The sequence below is a fragment of the Sebastes umbrosus genome, chromosome 3 (genome assembly GCF_015220745.1).
Source record: "Sebastes umbrosus isolate fSebUmb1 chromosome 3, fSebUmb1.pri, whole genome shotgun sequence".
Lineage (NCBI taxonomy): Eukaryota > Metazoa > Chordata > Actinopteri > Perciformes > Sebastidae > Sebastes > Sebastes umbrosus.
In genome coordinates, this window is record NC_051271.1 from 34,290,667 (window position 1) to 34,308,953 (window position 18,287).

Sequence of the window (18,287 nt, forward strand, 5' to 3'; positions counted from 1 at the left end):
ACTTTACTTAAAAAAAGTCTGAAACATGTCAAGTCAGTGGGTCCAGCTTCTGTTTCTTCAGCAGCGGTCTGACTATTTAAGGGGGTTGAGAAAGGTGCCTGTGTGCAGTGATTGGTTCAGTATGCTGGTGGAGAGCAGTCTATGACTTATTATAAATAATTTGTATTAAAATAACTCAATGTATATTTTGTTCTATTAAATGAAGACTCAGACTGATTGAGAGATTTAGATCAACTTCTGTTTAATTAGTCACAACCCAGAAAAAAGAGAAAGAAGACAAAAAGGCTCTTTAACAATCTGCAGCCATCATTAACAACACATAATTCTTCGCCGTCAGAAGAACAGATAAATCCCCTCTGAATAATATTAATGCTAGACTATATTAGAACATCTCCTTTTGTGCTTCATTCTTTCTCCTCAGTACAAACCCACCAGAATCATTCATATGGAAAAGCTCGTCATGCTCAAGAGTATTTCAGTATGTTCATCTGAAGTGGAGTCACCTTGATGTGTAGAAACCCAGCCAAAACACTGGTCTGTGTGTGGTGAGTAAAAGGTAGAAGACTGAACTTAAACACAGGTGATATAGAAGTAAAGAGAATGATGTCAGCACCATACTGGAAGTACAGGAAGTACTGGAAGTACAGGACATCAACAGGCCTTTTACTCTTCATGCACATCATGTCCTTTGAGCAGATCAACACCTGACCGACCCTCACTGTGGGGCTCGACATGACAAACAGCTTCTCATACGAATATACAACGTGACTGACTGACTGACTGACTGACTGACGACAGGCCACATGAAACGTGTCCGACCCAGACTGTGTCAGCCTGTTAGCTTGTGCCATCGTGTGGCAGCAGCAGGTGGAGCATGCATTATCACATGCATGATCTGATATGATAACAGTCTGGTTATCTTTCTGACCTGCTGGTAGAGATCACGTTTGGTTGTAGTGAGGCCCCCCTTCATAAAGGCTTTATACATTGTAACTAATGGCTTATAGTAATAGGATATTAATAAGAACACAAGAAAAATCCCATTAACCTGTTTAGCTTTTTCTATTTGGTAATAACGCAGTAATAAATGTTGGTAATCCATTAACATGCACAGGTTTCTCACTTTCTACGAAGCCATCGGGTCTGAAATATGTAAATATCAATAAGTTCATTCATGTTTTTTTGGTCCAGACTGTCCGCTGTCCAAGGAGGACGTTTCCTGAGCTAAGAAGAGAAAGGAGTGTCCAGCTGTACAATGTAATATATCCTAAATTACAAAATGTTATGCATTTTCTAAACAAACTAATGACATAAGCTAGGTTAGCATGAATACTATACTAACTCTGAAGCACACACATTTCTCCATGTATGTATTCACAAAGGATTGGCAGTTAAGCTTTAAGGATTTTCTCACTAATACAGTGCCTGTTTGAACGGGCTGAATGCTCGGCCTGTGGTGTTGCTGCTTGAAGTTTTCTCAAGAACCGCTCTTCCAAAAACAACTTCACACTCGACACTGCGTTGCCGTGGGTCCTGAGCAACACACCTGCCATGTCATACAGTAGTTACGTCACACACCCATGTTGTGGCAACTTGCGGTCAGAAACACTGGTGAAATACACTCTTGGTTCATGGGGAAAAACACCTGGGGCAGACTTTACCATTAGGAAAGGTATATGGCAACCTGGGCCTGGGGCCACAACTAAAGGGCCCCAACAGCTATAGATTTATTATGATGTTTTCAAGTATTCAATCATGTTATTCTAACTCATTGAACCCAGAAAAAAATTAAAAAAGCCCCCAAAAGCACCTAAAAATATGCAACTCAACTGTACACGACTTACTGTGTACTTTTACTTCAGAGGAAAACATTGTATTACTACATTTACCTGACAGAGAAATGTTACGTTGCAGATTCAGATTAAAATATGATGCATTATTATTCAGTAAACTATCCAGCATCATATTAGAACTGAAAGCTTGTTAAGTCAATTTCAGTACATTGCGCTGATAATACCTCTCTTTCACTCTTAACTTGAAGTAAACATTTGAATGCAGGACTTTTACAGTGGGGTATTAGTTTTACTATTAATAGTTAATAGTTTTACTTCAAAAAAAGTTTTGAGTAGCCTACTTCTTCTACCACTGCCAAAACCAACATTCCCAGTTAGAGAGGGTGAAAAGTAAAGCGAGACAATGTGTGCCTAGGGCCCCCAAATCACTGAATCCGCTTAAGTTAAAAGTTAGTATGGCAAACGTATACAGCGTTGTTCCTTTAGGATATCCGTTCGTGCTTGTTGACTCCAGGGAAGTGAAAAAAGTTTGGTTGCAACCTTATCTAGCATCCATGTATAACATTACCAGGCTATATCCAGGATCCAGCAGTCAGTGAGCCACGTTCTGCTCGCTGCGGACAACATGCTGGACTTTCATGATATGTCCCCTTTAAAGATAAACTAATCTATGAGGCATTAATACATTATTTATTAACCATTATTAGAGCCATTAGTTACAGCTTATAATGCTTTATAAAGGATGGTACCTCTGACTTATATCCATGTCATCCTAGCGGTCTGTAAGTAGTATTATACACAAGCAAAACTACCATCATTCTTTTTAAACTTGTGTTGATTTGTTGTATTTCTCCTGGACTAGCAGAGCTACTTTAGCTGGTCAGAATGATATCCAAACACTTGACCATGTGTTATGTTAAACCAGCATATGAACGGTTTCTCTCACAGCAACCTGTATTTGAACAATCCATGACGCTCTCAGCTAAAATACATGTCTATTCTGAACCTATTGATTAACAGAAGAGTGATCCAAACACATCATTCAAAAAATAATTTTACATTTTGCTGTTCCAATCACGGCCGGTGGTTCTTTGGAGAAAAATCTCAAAAGTCATCAAAGAAATGATGCTTTTCAAATTTCAGCACAGAAAGACCTTCGTGGTTGGAGCAACTACACAGAGCATCTTCATCCAACCGTGAGACAAATTCTACATATTCTGGGGCTCTGAAATGACGGCCGGCGTTGGCCAATAACACGAGCCACGCTTCAGTTTCATACATAAGGTTCCACGCCTTCAGATCACCTTGTTGGTCACATGGTTGGATGAGGTTTTTTCCATGTCGTCATTCCAGACAAAAGAAAGAGGTTTACAGTTCCACCCCGACTCTTCTGAATGGTATTTGATCTTTGGGAGGTGCACTGCCCTCTACAAATACCACTACAGTTCCCATGAGTCTTTTGACTATATGCATATTGTCAAAACATCGTGGAGTTGTAGTTGTATATGCTAGAAATACATTTTTTTTGTTCTATATTATACAGCACATACACTATATGAAGAACACATTGTGAAACAGAAAGTGAGAGCAAACATTTTGAATTGAATATCGATGAGCACTCGATACCAGATAATTGATTTAGACTTTTTTTAAAACCCACCTGCTCTTGTTTTCATCATTTCTATCAGATATGATAAGTGACAGAAATGCTGCCGAGATCTGTGGATGTGGTAAAGATAAACCTGATGACTGAGTCCATTCAGACAACCAGTCAGACAGGTTTTAAACAGATGAAGTGGACACACAGTTATTATCATTTCATGGACTTCAGGTGATAACGAACAGGAAACTCAAACCAGGCTATAAATGATAATTAAAACACAACTACAGAATTGTCCTTTACTAATGCCGGTCTTCTGCTAGATGTCCAGTTGGCCTGCATGTGGAAGCCACGTTAACAGAAACAGAGGCTGTCATGACAGATTGATGAAACTCCAGCTGTGACAGTAGTGACAGATTCTTTCTGAGGCTCACACACCGATTAAACAGCTCTATTAAATAATCCCAACAGGTAAAAAGAAGCAAATGATTCTCTTCTGGATTCTCTGACATGCAGGTGTGTCATGAAATAAACACACTAGCTTCCAACATTTACATTTAATCAAACTAATTGGATGACAAATGAATGAATGACCTCTTCAATGACCTCTTCACCTCCCTTCAATGATTCCCTTGCTTTGTTTGGGGAGAGGGGGGGGGGTGTTAATAGCTGTACAGTTTTTTTGTCTGGGACCAATTTGGATAAAATTCAATCACTTCAAGATTAGTTAGTGTTAATACGTTAATGTTAAGACACACTTCCTGACATTGTTACAGCACCGCTGAATTCCTTGAGATTCTCCGACTACGCCGATGACGTTTTGAGCTGGGTGGACTCAACAATATCAGAAAGAGACTATTTAACTGCTGTTTGGATAGTGATAACATCAATAAAGTGCTCTGAAGTAGCTGAGAGATGTAAAAGATTGAATATGATTAACTTGATGAAATGTTACATTGCAAGGTAACAGTTTCATGTGATATCATAGTTTGGTTTAGGCCTGTCGCAATAATTACTATGTCGGCCGATCGTACGGTATGTGGACATGACCTCCATCATATCCACTGACCTCGATATGGCCCGTTGTGTTTACATGCGTGTTTGTTCACATAAGAATGTCACCTACACTGAGTTTTGATCAGCTTTTTAATTAATTATTAAAATTTATTTTAACCGTTTAACTGATAGCGTTAATCGGTTAACGGTTAAACGGTTAATTATTAACATCCCACATTATATATATATATATATATATATATATAAATAATTCCAATGTCTGAATATTTTTAAAAATTAAAAATGCATAGCTTTTTGAAACGGTGTACTTGCATTATCATGCTATTATATGATCAATAATCAAAAATAATATCAATAATATAATATATTAATATTATCATTTATCACAATTATTTCTGGGACAATATATATTCCAACAAAAGTTGTTATTGTGACAGGCCTAGTTTGGTTAATATTAAATTGAGAGAGTTGGTACAGTATGTACCTCTAAAAGACCTATGAATGATCTTTCATCATTTACCTCCGTTCTTATTTCAATGATATTATTTGAGTTGATTAAATTGACACAGAACTGATCACCAACCTTTATAATTCACTCCATTACACTATACACACCACATGATTCTCACGGATAGTGTGAACTTATAGAAATCTGGTAATCATCGTCAAGCGTCAGTTCATATTCAACGATCAGATGTGGAGGTGGAGGAGGAGGAGGAGGAGGAGGAGGAGAGTGATAGAGAGGAGGTCGGGACAGAAGAGGAAGAGATGAGGCTGTGTTTGGTGGGGAGGAAAGAAGGAAGTGAAACTATATGTTTGGTTTCAAACTGGTCTGTGAACGACACGCTCCAGCAGGTATCAGGGTGTTACTATACGGGACTACAGTGCTCTTAACTCCCCCGAAATATCCATCAAAACCATCTACAGTATATTTCATTGCTTACACTTACATTTGACTTGCTCTTAGCACAAAAGCACCACAATTACTCAGAAGAGATCTGCATGTGTTGGTAAACCTACCTGGCTCTATGTATTTGCTGGGAATGGTCCAATCCTCCCAGGACACTTAAACAAGACTGGAAAGAGCTTTAAGACTCTGAAACACATCAGTTCTGAGGTGGAGTGACTATTTATTGATATTTGTTGGACAGGTGGGCAATCTGTTCGACAACATATCCACTTAAGCTAGCACAGCAGCATGCTCTGTAACATTTTACAGACATATGGTAGTACTCCCTTCCTGTTTTGCCACCTGTTTGTATCTTCTGTGGAATAACCCTAACCGTAAACACATGAAACTACTAACTAAAGATCTGCTAACAACTGAAAATGACAGCTGTCTACATGTCCGGTTGCCATCTTTATTTGGGTGTAGGAATGGAGACATGCATCGGGGGAAAGCATTCAAATTTAAATTCACTATACACAGGAAGGAACGGTTTGTTAAAGAGCCATCCACTCATCATTATTTCTGGAACTGTGGATCAGATGACTATGTGTAATGTCCCTCAGCTCTACGAGCAACTGTTGACGTGATCGGCATGTCGTCTTTATGAGGTGATAATACTGTATATCAATGTTGTTACAGCGGAACATGCTTTCCAAAAGAACATTTACTTCCATTGATTTTTTTCTTATTTCTGTGACTTGAATGTAGGGCCAGAATGCATTGTGGGAAACAAATGAATGCTTAAAAAAGTGTGGTTTAAAATAGGCTTTGGGTCATTTCTAAAAGTGTTGCAGGGGCCGTGTAGTCTTGGCTGATATGAGGCTTACTGAAAGACGTTTACAGTACCTGTTAACATTCGTTCCCTCTCCTGCACAAAAAAACCCCGACCTCAGACAGCAGCTGAAGAGCTTGCTTAGCTGTACCAGTATAGAGAACACTGAAAAGAAGCATGGTTCACTACTGTTGTGTTAGGGGGTTAGCTCACCAGCTGCAGTAGTTCACCAACTAGCCCTATGAGTAGTCACTACGTCACCAAGCTTCAACATACTTTCTGGTGTGTCTGGGCCTTTACAGGGATGGAAAAGGAAGCACAGCAGCTGACACACAGCTGCAGCTAACTTCCTCTTTCAACGTTAAATTGAAAGGAAACAAAAAAGGTTCTTTGGTTGATGAAAATAAAAAAGTGACTGGAGTTACCAGTGGTTCCTCTGCCCACTGTCTACAATGAGATTCACATGCCACTCTTCTGTTTGTAGTAGGTAAGTGTCTGGAAGAGCTGATAGACCGAGCAGCTATACAGCTGAGGATATGGTTCTCTCAAAAGCCTGCATCTTTAAATGAACTCAGTATACAAGAGCTCGAACAGCCATCCACTTTAAAGCCAATTTAATTGCATTTTAGTAGCCCAAGGGGTCCTGAAACTAGCCCAGGACATAAACCTGTCGCCTTCTCAATGCAGACTGTGCTCATGAATAACAATGTGAAGCAGACACATACTGGACTCTGATGTGGTTTTTACAAATACATGTATTTGCCATAAGGGGGGAGTGCACTTGTGTGTTTATAAGGACTTTCTGATTGCCAAATAGCAACACACACAAGAAATGGAAGAGGATGGAGGGAGGGAGGGAGGGAGTGATGGAGAAAGGGAGGAGTGTGAGTGTATGACGGGCCAGATACAAGTGTTTTAACACTTAAACACAACGCAACAACCTGAGACTAGTGTGGGGGAGTCGGTGGCTCGTAGGGGTGACAGAGAGAGAGGGAAAAGGAAAGAGAGAAAAGACGGAGAGATCAACAGACTGATATTTAGAGAAAGAGAGAAATAGTGCAACAAAGATAAGTGAAGCGAGAGACCTCTCTCTCAGCATTTGGAGAAAGGAAGAGGTGAGGGTAGAAAAGGTAAAAAGACCAGAAGAGGAGAGGGACTAAGGGTAGAGGAGACTGGAGGAGAAAAGGGGTGAGATAGCAAAGAGGGGAAGAGTTGAGACAGAGGAGCAGTAGTGCTTTCATGAGTACGGCTGTGGAACTCCGTATCCTGGTCTGTAGATGGGTCTCCCTGTCGGCGACTGAGAGCTGGAATACGCAGGCCCGGCCGGGTAGCTGTAGCCGCCGTAGCTGTAGGATGCCGGGTAGGGCGCGGGGCCGCTCTGGGGCTGGCTCGGGGTGTACTGGCCGAATGCCGAGCCTGGGTGTGGGGTGGGGAAGGAGGGCTGGGTCGGGTAAGGGCAGGTGGCTGAACCCGGAGGCCCGAAAGCGGGCCTAGGGCCGGAGTAGCTCCCTGCCGGGGTGAAAGGTGAGCCGGAACCTGGGTACGGAGGGATGGCCGAGCCGGAGCCCGCCGCCGCTGCATGGGGAGCGTTGGGTGGGGAGACGGGGTACGGGCTATAGGGGAGGTTGGAGGAGCCCCCTGCGGACGAGGAGGCTGACTGTGAGGCGCTTTGGTAGCTGGAGGACTGAGGTGTGGAGTTTGGCTGCTGCTGATTTGTAGTCGTTGCCGTTGTTGTCTGTTGATTCCACGGTGATGGCGTGGCAGCGGGGTCTTGGCTGACGCCTGCTGATGATGTCATGGCGTTGGGGTTACCTTCGCTCGTCTGTCGAAGGATATCCTGGAGTTTCTCTATCCGGACCCGTCTTTTGTGAGCGAGGGAGCGCAGGGAGAGGAAGCGATCAAGGAAGGAGTCCAACGGCAGAGAGCCCTCCAGAAACTCATCAGCTAGAACCTGCAGACAGAGACATGGAACCACGTGACAGCGATGCTTCCTGCTGAGCTCATCATACTCCTACTAGGTACTAGATTAGAGACGGCTTCATACCACTTTTTAATGTCCCATACCGATACCGATACCTTAGGTATCTGCCGATACCGATACCAATCCGATAGCGTCTTTTTCCCTCTCTTAAACAACTAAGTTTAATAAATGAAATAACTTAAGCTACTTTGCAGATTCAGGTTATTAATACAAAATATAGTGAGCTAATAAATGCGGATGTATTATTATAGATTAAACTACCCAGCAGTATATACAGTCATTCAAATTACCCCCACATTTACCAGCTGCAACATTAAAGTGATGGAACATTAAAGTGATGGACACTTTAATGCATCAATAATTAGAATACAATAATATAATATACAGTATATTATTCTGCATAGTACTTGTACATAGTACTTTTTGGTACTTTAAGTATATGTTGTTCTTATAATATCCAATCCAGTGATTTTGGCCCGTATCGGATCGGCGCATCCCTATACTAAATTCCTTCTAAACCAGCTTCTCAAATGAACACCCTTGAGGACGCATTTGCCGTGATATCACCCATTGGTTTGTGGACTGCCGTTTTGAAGCCTCGAATTTGCCATTTTGGCCGTAGCCATCGTGGTTTTTGGCCGTCACCATGTTCATGTATGGTTCATGCACATGTCCATGTGCACAACCGCTGAATAAAAAAAATGTTGGCGACCAAAATGCCATTAACTTAGCATTAACCTTGATGAAGTGAAAACACTCTGTGAAAGGGTTAAAGTTGTAAGACGAAACACGGACAACTCCCAGACCGGAAAACGGCGTGGTAGCGACCTGTCAATCACAGGGTAGCCACGCCCTAAAGCACACCCTGCTTTATGTTCTATTTGACTCTAAATGGGACCATCATTTACAAAATGAACATCATGCTGTATTAAAGAAGACTTGAAACTAGTGATTGAGACCATAAACTCATGTTTACAATGTTTACTGAGGTAATACATCAAGTGAGAAGTAGGCTCATTTTCTCATAGACTTCTACACAACCAGAGGAGTCAACATAGGGAGCTCTGGTTGAACCAGACTCAACTGTGTAATGTGAATGCTGTATTTCTACTGTTTAAATCGCGATTATCTTGACAAAAGATGAAATAGTGGCCTTTGTGATAACTTTGGGCCTGTTTTTTACTCATCCTACACATCTCTGCATAAGCATACATCATTCCACATAGTGTCTTTGGGAGTGAGTGTGTGTGTGTGTGTGTGTGTGTGTGTGTGTGTGTGTGTGTGTGTGTGTGTGTGTGTGTGTGTGTGTGTATATAGGTTTAACAGTTAAGTTCTGACCTCTGACTCTGCCTCCGTTTTGCTGCCCTCTGTCTGTAGTCTGGAGAACAATGCCTCTGGAGACACCTGACCCGCCATCCCATCTGAGGACGAGGAGTGGGGGGGAGGGGGAGGGAGAGAGACACAGAGCACAGAGAGAGTGAGAGACAAATACATGACATACAGAAACACACAGAGAGAGAATATCGTATTGCAGTCAGCTTGTTTTCCTGACATCTCATTTCCCCCATTTATAAGAGCGGGGACAGATCAGACCCTAGTAACAGCAGCTGTTTAGGTCAATTATTCTGTAGCATTTTAAATATACTATATTGCTTCCTCTTAAAACACCGCACCACCGACCATGTATATACCCATCACACTTTCATTGACAAACATGAACACCAAACAAAGAATGGTAAGATATTCTCTAGTTTCAATATTTTCAAGAAAGCTTTCGACTCTATTCGGCACGAATATGTCTATTACAGACTTCTACGTTCTGGTATAGGGGGCAAAATGGTGAATGGTTAATGGACTTGCATTTATATCGCTCCTTTCTAGTCTTCCAACCACTCGAAGCTCTTTACATGTACACACACGCACGCACGCACGCACGCACGCACGCACGCACGCACACACGCACACACACACACAGTGATGTCAGAGGCTGCTGGGACAAGGATACTTTGACATGTGACTGGAGGAGCCGGGGATCAAACCGCTGACCCTCCGATTGGTGGGCGACCCGCTCTACCTGTGAGCCACAGCCGCCCCACCCCAAAGTGTAAGGTAGGTTAAATCAATGTTCTTAGAAAATAAGTGTGCTGTTAAAACTGGAGACAAACAAACTGAATTCTTCACCAAGAGAAGAGTTTATTTAATGTGTATAGACATGAACTTGCTGTTCAGAGGCCTGTAACTACGAAGCCAGTTCACCATACCCAGGGTATCTTCACCATACCCAGGGTATCTTTCCGTTATCTGGCTTTACTAACCCTAACAACCCAGATCACACTAAGCGGTCCTACGACGCTGGTTTATCAACTCGGTAAATCAACCCAGGGTTTCTCTATCTGGCTGTGAGCGCGTTCACATTAAAAGGTGGTTTGGGACCAATCACAAACATGGACAAGTCTGCTGTCAGCAGAGCAGCATATTTAACAAAGGAAGAGCAAACCGTAATATTAGACAAATACGAAGAAGTTAAACACATAATCAGACTAAAATTAACACAGTTGAAGCTGCCAAATGCAGGAAGGACAGCTGGCAAAAGACAAAAACTCCCAATGTGTGAATGAGTAAATTAACAGATTTATTTATTTAACGGAACACTCAAAAGTCAGATATAGTCGTCTAGATTGGGCAGTGATATATAAATAGATTTTAGAAGTGTACTGGATGAATGGATTACACTTTATTATGCCCTTTGGTAATGTAATGGCGTGTATGACTATTTCAGCCTTCTTTCAGCTGCGTCTCCGTCTCCAGCGGTGTGAAACGGACTTGAGAGCAAATCAAAAAAATAAATATAAAAATATAATTCAAAGCTGTAAACACCCACAGCATACAGCCAGCTGTCCTTCCTGCATCTGTCAGTTTAAACTGTGTTGTTTTTAATCTGGATTATGACTGTAACTTCTTCGTATTTGTGTAATATTATCAAACGATCCCTGCACCGAGCTCTGATTGGTCAGTAGGCGGTGCTCTTATACGAGTTGATCTCTTATCTGGAACATAACCTGCTCCGGAGCAGGTCAGGTGTTCAGCATCAGTTACCATGGTGATCTACCCCGGTGAGAAGCACACCACCATCGTAGGACTGAAAACCCTGAAGGGTTAAACTGGAAGTTACCTCGCTAACCCCAAATCCTGCTTCGTAGCACAGGGACCTTGTCCTGGCCTGGTTGAGTGACGACCTGGTTCTACTGTCTGCTACTGGACAAGGGCTACAACAACAGCTGGACATAGTAGAACAGTACCAGAACTGGGTCTTCTCTACTATGCACCACCATCGTAGTAAAGAAAACCGTTTAGGTGCACCCAAAACTTTTCACCGTGCCTTTTGGCACCGCAGTAATTTTAAGCGTTTTGTCAGTTCCCATAGGCCTACACTACGGATGTCACCATACCAGACATTTAGTAGTTGATACCAATACCAGTGAAATTCTACGATTCTCGATACCAAGGTAAAAAAACTAAGTAAAACAATAAATCTCATGTACTTCAACAGCCACTCCTTTATTACTGTTTGCATACTGTTTAACTATACAAATTCAAATCATGGGATTCAAATTAGGGATGCAAATTTTACTGTAGAAGCCACGATGCTGCGTTCACTGTCTCAAGTTCACCATCAGGAGAGTTACTGTAGCAGCCACGGTGCTGCGTTCACTGTCTCCAGTTCACCGTCAGGAGAGTTACTGTAGCAGCCACGGTGCTGCGTTCACTGTCTCCAGTTCACCGTCAGGAGAGTTACTGTAGCAGCCACGATGCTGTGTGTAGTGTCGAGGACACATGCAGCCACTTTCCCAGTAAAAGTCTCCACCACACCATTTAGTTTAGTTTAGCAGGTTGTCAGCTGTGCGTCAGCCCGGCGAACGTTAGCGAGTATCCGACAGACCGCATGTGTTTGTGCTACGTTAGCAGCTGTAGTGTTGCTGGTGGCTTCGTGCTCGCTGCAGTCACACACATACTGTCTGTCAGCACGGCGTTACGTTAGCTAGTGTCCGACAGACGGAGTGTGTATGTGGCGGCGGTGAGTGTGGGGTTGTCGGAGGCGTCCTAGCTGTGAACGTAGCTGCAGCAGTGTGTGTACAGGTTATTTGTCGGTGAATAAATGCTACTGCTCCTCCGCTCAAACGAGCTCAAGACCGGAGCCAACTTCCTGTATCTAGCAACGCTAGACTCTCTTACGGTGGGCTGCTAAGGTGGACCAGCAATTCTCCTTTAAGTGAAGAGCCGCTCCTCTGAGTTTTGCAAAGCTTTTTAATTTATTATTCATAATTATTTCAACTGTTTAACCGTTTAAAATTCTTAATGTCGGTTAACGGTTAAATTATTAACATCCCTAATTGAAATTCTGTTTTTCAATGCAATTATTCAAGTTAAGCCATTCAAATTAAAATATAAATGATTCAAATTCAGTTTTATCTAACATATTTCTGCCCATACAAAACCCCCCGCTGCGTCTTTATCGGGCTTGAGCCCCGCACGCCTGTGCATTAAACCGGCGGTGTGGGGGGACACAACGATGACAACACAAGCTGTCAAACTTTCCTCAAATCTGCAGTCATCATTTACTTGTATTCTACCTTACTTTGTTATTATTGTCTAATGAGAGATGAGGACAAATATCAGACTCCAAGGATTTCCCTTGTAATTTAAATGAAAACGGCAACAAAATGTGCAATAATTACATCAAATAAATTACAGGGATAGCTCATATGTAGGCCTATAAACAAATTAATAAATAAATATACTGTAGCCTACGCCAACATATAAAATAAAAAAAACTTTGTTGAGACTGTCTACCAATCTATCAATCTATCAATCTCCTCCCCAGCATTTCAGTGCCCGAGACAGCGCCGAACACACAAACACACACACTCACAAAACACATACATACACACACACACACACACACACACACTCACTCACTCACTCACTCACACACCCTCTACACAGAACAAACAGTATTAGTAGTAGTTAGTAGTTAGTATCAGTATACTATCAGTCTGAGATAACTCACAAGAATAAATGTTGATGCATAATGAATAATCTGTGATTATTAATCCTTATTTCATGCGCTATTTGGGATTTTTGGGGGAATGCATCATGTAGAAAAAATAAATTAATTTACTTGATTACCATGGCAACGGTTAAAGCTTGGAAGCATTTTGGTAAGCCTTATGTCTGTCCATTGGTTTGGAGACATTTTCCTCCAGTCAACATGGTGTTAAGTATTTCACAAACAATAATAAAATCAGTTGTCCTAATCACTGATCAATCAGTATAAAGAAGACTTTCTAGTCGTTCTTTCTGGCGGATTGTGTGAACACTGGTTGAAAGTCTCAGAACTCTCCATCCCTCACTCCATTTATTCATTGTCCCTTTGTTCCTCCCTCCGTCAAGATCAAGATTCACTTTATTGTCCCACAATGTAGGAAATCCTCCCTCCTACCTCTCAGGGAGCAGTGTTGTCTGTAGGTTTCTCTGATGGCCTCTAGCTGAGAATATCTCTCGACCAGCACCTCCTTCTCCGACTCCAGACGAGGCTTCATGTCCAGGTTTTGCTCAGCCAGGCTGCGATTTGATGCCAATGCCATCTCTCTCTCCAGCTGGATGTTCTGGATCTGAAGGGGAGAGAGAGAGGCATCAGACTATGGCAGCTTTACATTTTAGGCCATTTGTGGATACCACTAAATGCAGAGGGATTAATATTATATATTAGAATATATAGTCCGTGGGATGTGGGGCTGGGTCGGTATTACAGAGTATCACAAGCTACAAAGCTGACATCTGGTCAGATTGAGCATCTTGTCTACCCATTTCTTCTTTCTTACTCTTGATTTAACCCCTTAAAACTCTCGGCCCGCTGTCTTTCAGAGGTTGTGTAACAAATGGTATCAACCCCAAAATTGCTGCAACATCTTATGAGACATAATAGAGCATGGGAATAGTCATCATATACTGTACTTCTATCATTATGTTCTACACCAGTGGCCTGCGGGGGGCTTGAAAATATTTCTTTATTTACAACTGTTCTACGCTCTTATATACTTTCACAATTTATTTTAATTCAAATTCATTTATGAATATTTTTTTATTAATGACCAGAACAACTTGACACACAGTGCTGAGCTGCATCTCAAATTAATCTTCAGGTTCTCAGCTTTCAGATGATGTACACCACTTCTATGTGACATCTGCTGTTGACCTGCTATCTCCCCCTAAAGATACCCTGCCCCCCCTACAGTTGGACGTCTAGACACCGGGCTGCTTGTTTTAATGTAATAGTAATAGCGTCTAATAGTGTCAGTACTCAAGCATCATATTGCCAATAGCTAATTGACAAAAACCACTAAACCTGAAAGGGTCCAGAGTGTGGAGAGTTTTTAAGGGAGCAGTGTGGGAGGCCTTTATCATTTTGGAGTAAAGAGTTGTGGGAAGGAACCCAGGGAGAAAGGTGCTACACACTGGCATTAATGGGATCGACCCAGTACCAACACAGCTTCAGGTTTCCTCAGTGGTTACTGAAGAGAGAAAGCATTATTTACTCACTTCCCCCTGCCAGACTGTTCACTTACAGTTCGAGGTTTTAAACTAGAAACAAGTCATTTATTTCATGTAGTATGACAGTTTGGGTGGTTTAACCCACACACTGAGAAGGTTAATCAATCAAACACCCTGCAAGGTTTAAGGACTTCTAAATTCAATTAAATACATTTTTATATAGCGTCAAATCATAACAGAAGTTATCTGGAGACGCTTTATATAGAGAGCAGGTCTTAGACCGTACTCTATAGTTTAGAGACCCAACAAGAGATCCCACCAAGCGCGCTGTGGCCAGGAAAAACTCCCCTAATCCCCTAAAAACTCCTCCCAAATCCCTAACTTCTCACAACAACACCCAGTGATCTAGACTTCAGCCTCTCAGATAGATAAAAAAAAAACAAAAAAAACATGGAAGCCAAATGTTAAAGTGAAGCATCATCATCTTTTACCTCGTCAGACTCCAGAGCCATAGTCTCCACCCTCTCCGGGTTGTCCAGCAGCTCCTGGAGCTCTGATTGGCTCAGGTCCTGGAGCTTCTCCATTTGATTGGCCAGGATGGCTGTCTGTCACCAAGGGAACCAGGAAATAAGAGTTAAAAACAATGTTTGGAAACAGAAAGTGGAGAGTCAAGAGGCCCAACGTCTGGCTTTTAATGTTGTTAATGTTATTATTATCATCAGACACTGACTTATCAGGCCATTGTTAGCTAATCAAGACAAAAACAAACCACATCACTTGCAGCCACTCCCTTAATAAATAGCAACCGGTGGGATAACAAATGTGCTCATCTGTTGTCACTAGTAGTGATGGTGATGTTCACAATGCACTATGTGGTACTCAGCTGTCTACAGCAAGTCTCACTACAGACACACTACCGAGCTGAGAGACTGCAGGCCACAAAATAGGACAAGCTGTTCAAGACGAGCACTTGGAGACAGTGAAGCCAGAGACCGGGTGAAGAGGATCCGGTACTCACTCGACGCTAGCAGAGCAGATTCAGCCCGACACCGACTGGTGGTGACATCCAACACCACCTCTTGATCTCAGCTGACAGGTGACGGTGACACGTCCTCGGGATCCTCTCCGACCAGCCCTGAGACGGGATCCAGCTGATTCAACACTCCTTTTCGACGCGCTTTGACCGGCTATCTACCGAGCTGCTCGGCCGTGTCCGGTCGCAGCCGTCGGTTCCGTGTTGAGCAGCAGTCTGATGACAACAACAGCAGGTCTGATCGCAATGTCAGCAGCCAGCAGCCAGCGTCAACTTAGAGGGAAGCCCAGCAGGTTTAACGCTTCAACAGCCCACAACGACGCTGCTCGGTCCTCACGGGCACCGTCCAAACGTCTCCGTGTTCCGGTTAATGTTCACTGCGACACACAGACCTCTCCAGTCGACTGGATGTTTTACAAAAGGACAGAAATACTCGCTAAAAATAGGAAAGTTTCACTTCACACTGATAGAAACCGCCGCCATTTTAGGAAGCATCCACGTCCCCGGGTTACGGGGGGTGGAGAGGAAAGGGGGTGTTCAGACAACATGTGAATAATATAAAACAGCACTGTTAAATTATAACCACCTCTGGATTCATTATTGTAAACGTTTTAAATGCGTACTGTTTTGTCGACATGTTTTTGTGTAGCTGTTTTAGCTGAGCCCGCTCTCCCTCTGGTGTCCCCCTATGTCGCAGGGTAATGGTGTGGTCCGGTGCTCAGCTGATATAAGGGAAACCCCTATAGTGACGGTAATGTCCCATCTACTGCTGCCAGGCTGCTGTCTGTCTGTCACCTGCTCTGCTCTGCTGCTGGAGGAGGAGATGATCACCACGGCTTCCTCTACAAACCAGCACCGCTGAGGATCCTCTGTGTAGCTGGAGACAGACAGAAGGCTGAGATGTTGCTGATGTTTTACCAGTCTGTAGTAGCCAGTGTCCTCTTCTTTGCTGTGGCATGTTGGGGGGGGGGGGGGGGGGGGTAGTAACACCAACTCAAGGGATGCCAACAAACTGAACAGGCTGGTGAGGAAGGCTAGCTCTGTGGTTAGATCTGAACTGGACGATCTGGAGGTGGTGGCAGAGGGCAGGATGAGGAGGAAGCTGGACGCCATCCTGGAGAACCCCTCCCAGCCCCTCCATGATGAGCTAGTCAAGATGAGGAGCACCTTCAGCCACAGACTCATCCCCCCTCGGCACAACACAAAGCGCCTGGGTCAGTCCTTCATGCTGGTAGCCATCAGGCTCCACAACCAAGGCTGACCCCCATATGACAACTATTAGGACTTTAAGACCTTTAAACATGCACTATCTGCCTTTAAACATGCACTATCTGCCTTTAAACATGCACTATCTACCTTTAAACATGCACTATCTACCTTTAAACATGCACTATCTACCTTTAAACATGCACTATCTGCCTTTAAACATGCACTATCTACCTTTAAACATGCACTATCTACCTTTAAACATGCACTATCTGCCTTTAAACATGCACTATCTACCTTTAAACATGCACTATCTACCTTTAAACATGCACTATCTGCCTTTAAACATGCACTATCTGCCTTTAAACATGCACTATCTACCTTTAAACATGCACTATCTGCCTTTAAACATGCACTATCTGCCTTTAAACATGCACTATCTACCTTTAAACATGCACTATCTGCCTTTAAACATGCACTATCTGCCTTTAAACATGCACTATCTGCCTTTAAACATGCACTATCTGCCTTTAAACATGCACTATCTGCCCTTAAACATGCACTATCTGCCTTTAAACATGCACTATCTACCTTTAAACATGCACTATCTGCCTACATCTTGGACTCTAACCACTGGCGCACTTTACACTTACTTACACTATACATCCTATATACCACTTTATAGACTGCACACATGTACATATTACATTTATTTATTGCACATACTACATTTATTTATTGACGGACTGTACACACTATGTTCACCCATTCACTCTGTATCTCTTATATCTCTATTATTGTTTTTATAATTTTTGTATACCTTTACCTCTCCTGTGTTTCACTCTGTTTGCTGATGTTGCTGCTTTGACACCTGAATTTCCCTCCGGGGATTAATAAAGGTTCATCTTATCTTATCTTATCTTAGCTATAGTGTTCTTTTTTATGCCGTGCTCTGCTGGGGGGGGGGGGGGGGCAGCATCACTGTGGATGATAAAAACAGGATCAATAAGTTGATCAGAAAGCCTGGCTCAGTGATTGGTCTTGCACCAGACTCACTGGAGGTCACTGTAGAAAAGAGGACAAGAGCCAAACTTAAAACAGTTGTGCATTTTGAAGGCCATCCATTACATGGTGTTTTTAACGGACTCAGAAGCTCATTTAGTGAGTGACTAGTGATGCCTCAGTGTTCTAGTGAACCATTCAGGAGGTCTTTTGTTCCAGCAGCGGTCAGATTTTTGGCCTAGATCCATGGTACCTCTCAGCTGTTGATTATGTCTGAAAGGGCTTCTTATGATGTTATTTATTTATTGGTGCATTGTGAATACTGTGTTTTTGTAATATTCGTAAACACTGGGCAGATGCATTCATATAAAGCAGATCCCCA

General features: G+C 42.6%; 1 protein-coding gene across 1 annotated transcript; it reads right to left on the reverse strand.

Annotated features, from left to right (window-relative positions):
- Positions 1–224: 224 nt before the first annotated feature.
- On the reverse strand, positions 225–16,192 carry vps37c (VPS37C subunit of ESCRT-I). Its single transcript, XM_037763474.1, has 5 exons — positions 15,683–16,192; positions 15,156–15,269; positions 13,613–13,784; positions 9,451–9,533; positions 225–8,082 (listed from the first exon to the last, which is right to left on the reverse strand). Exons 2-5 carry the CDS (start codon positions 15,246–15,248, stop codon positions 7,369–7,371), a joined length of 1,062 nt encoding a protein of 353 aa, XP_037619402.1. The 5' UTR covers positions 15,249–15,269; positions 15,683–16,192; the 3' UTR covers positions 225–7,368.
- Between the last annotated feature and the right edge of the window lie 2,095 nt (positions 16,193–18,287).

Bases quoted from the DNA above. Each gene is read 5' to 3' on its own strand.
- vps37c (XM_037763474.1), bottom strand. From the start codon at position 15,248: ATGGAGAAGCTCCAGGACCTGAGCCAATCAGAGCTCCAGGAGCTGCTG. The intron at 9,534-13,612 runs GTAGGAGGGAGG...CCTCGTCCTCAG, and splicing joins ACAACACTGCTCCCTGAGAG to ATGGGATGGCGGGTCAGGTG. The intron at 8,083-9,450 runs GTCAGAACTTAA...CTCTGTCTGCAG, and splicing joins AAACGGAGGCAGAGTCAGAG to GTTCTAGCTGATGAGTTTCT.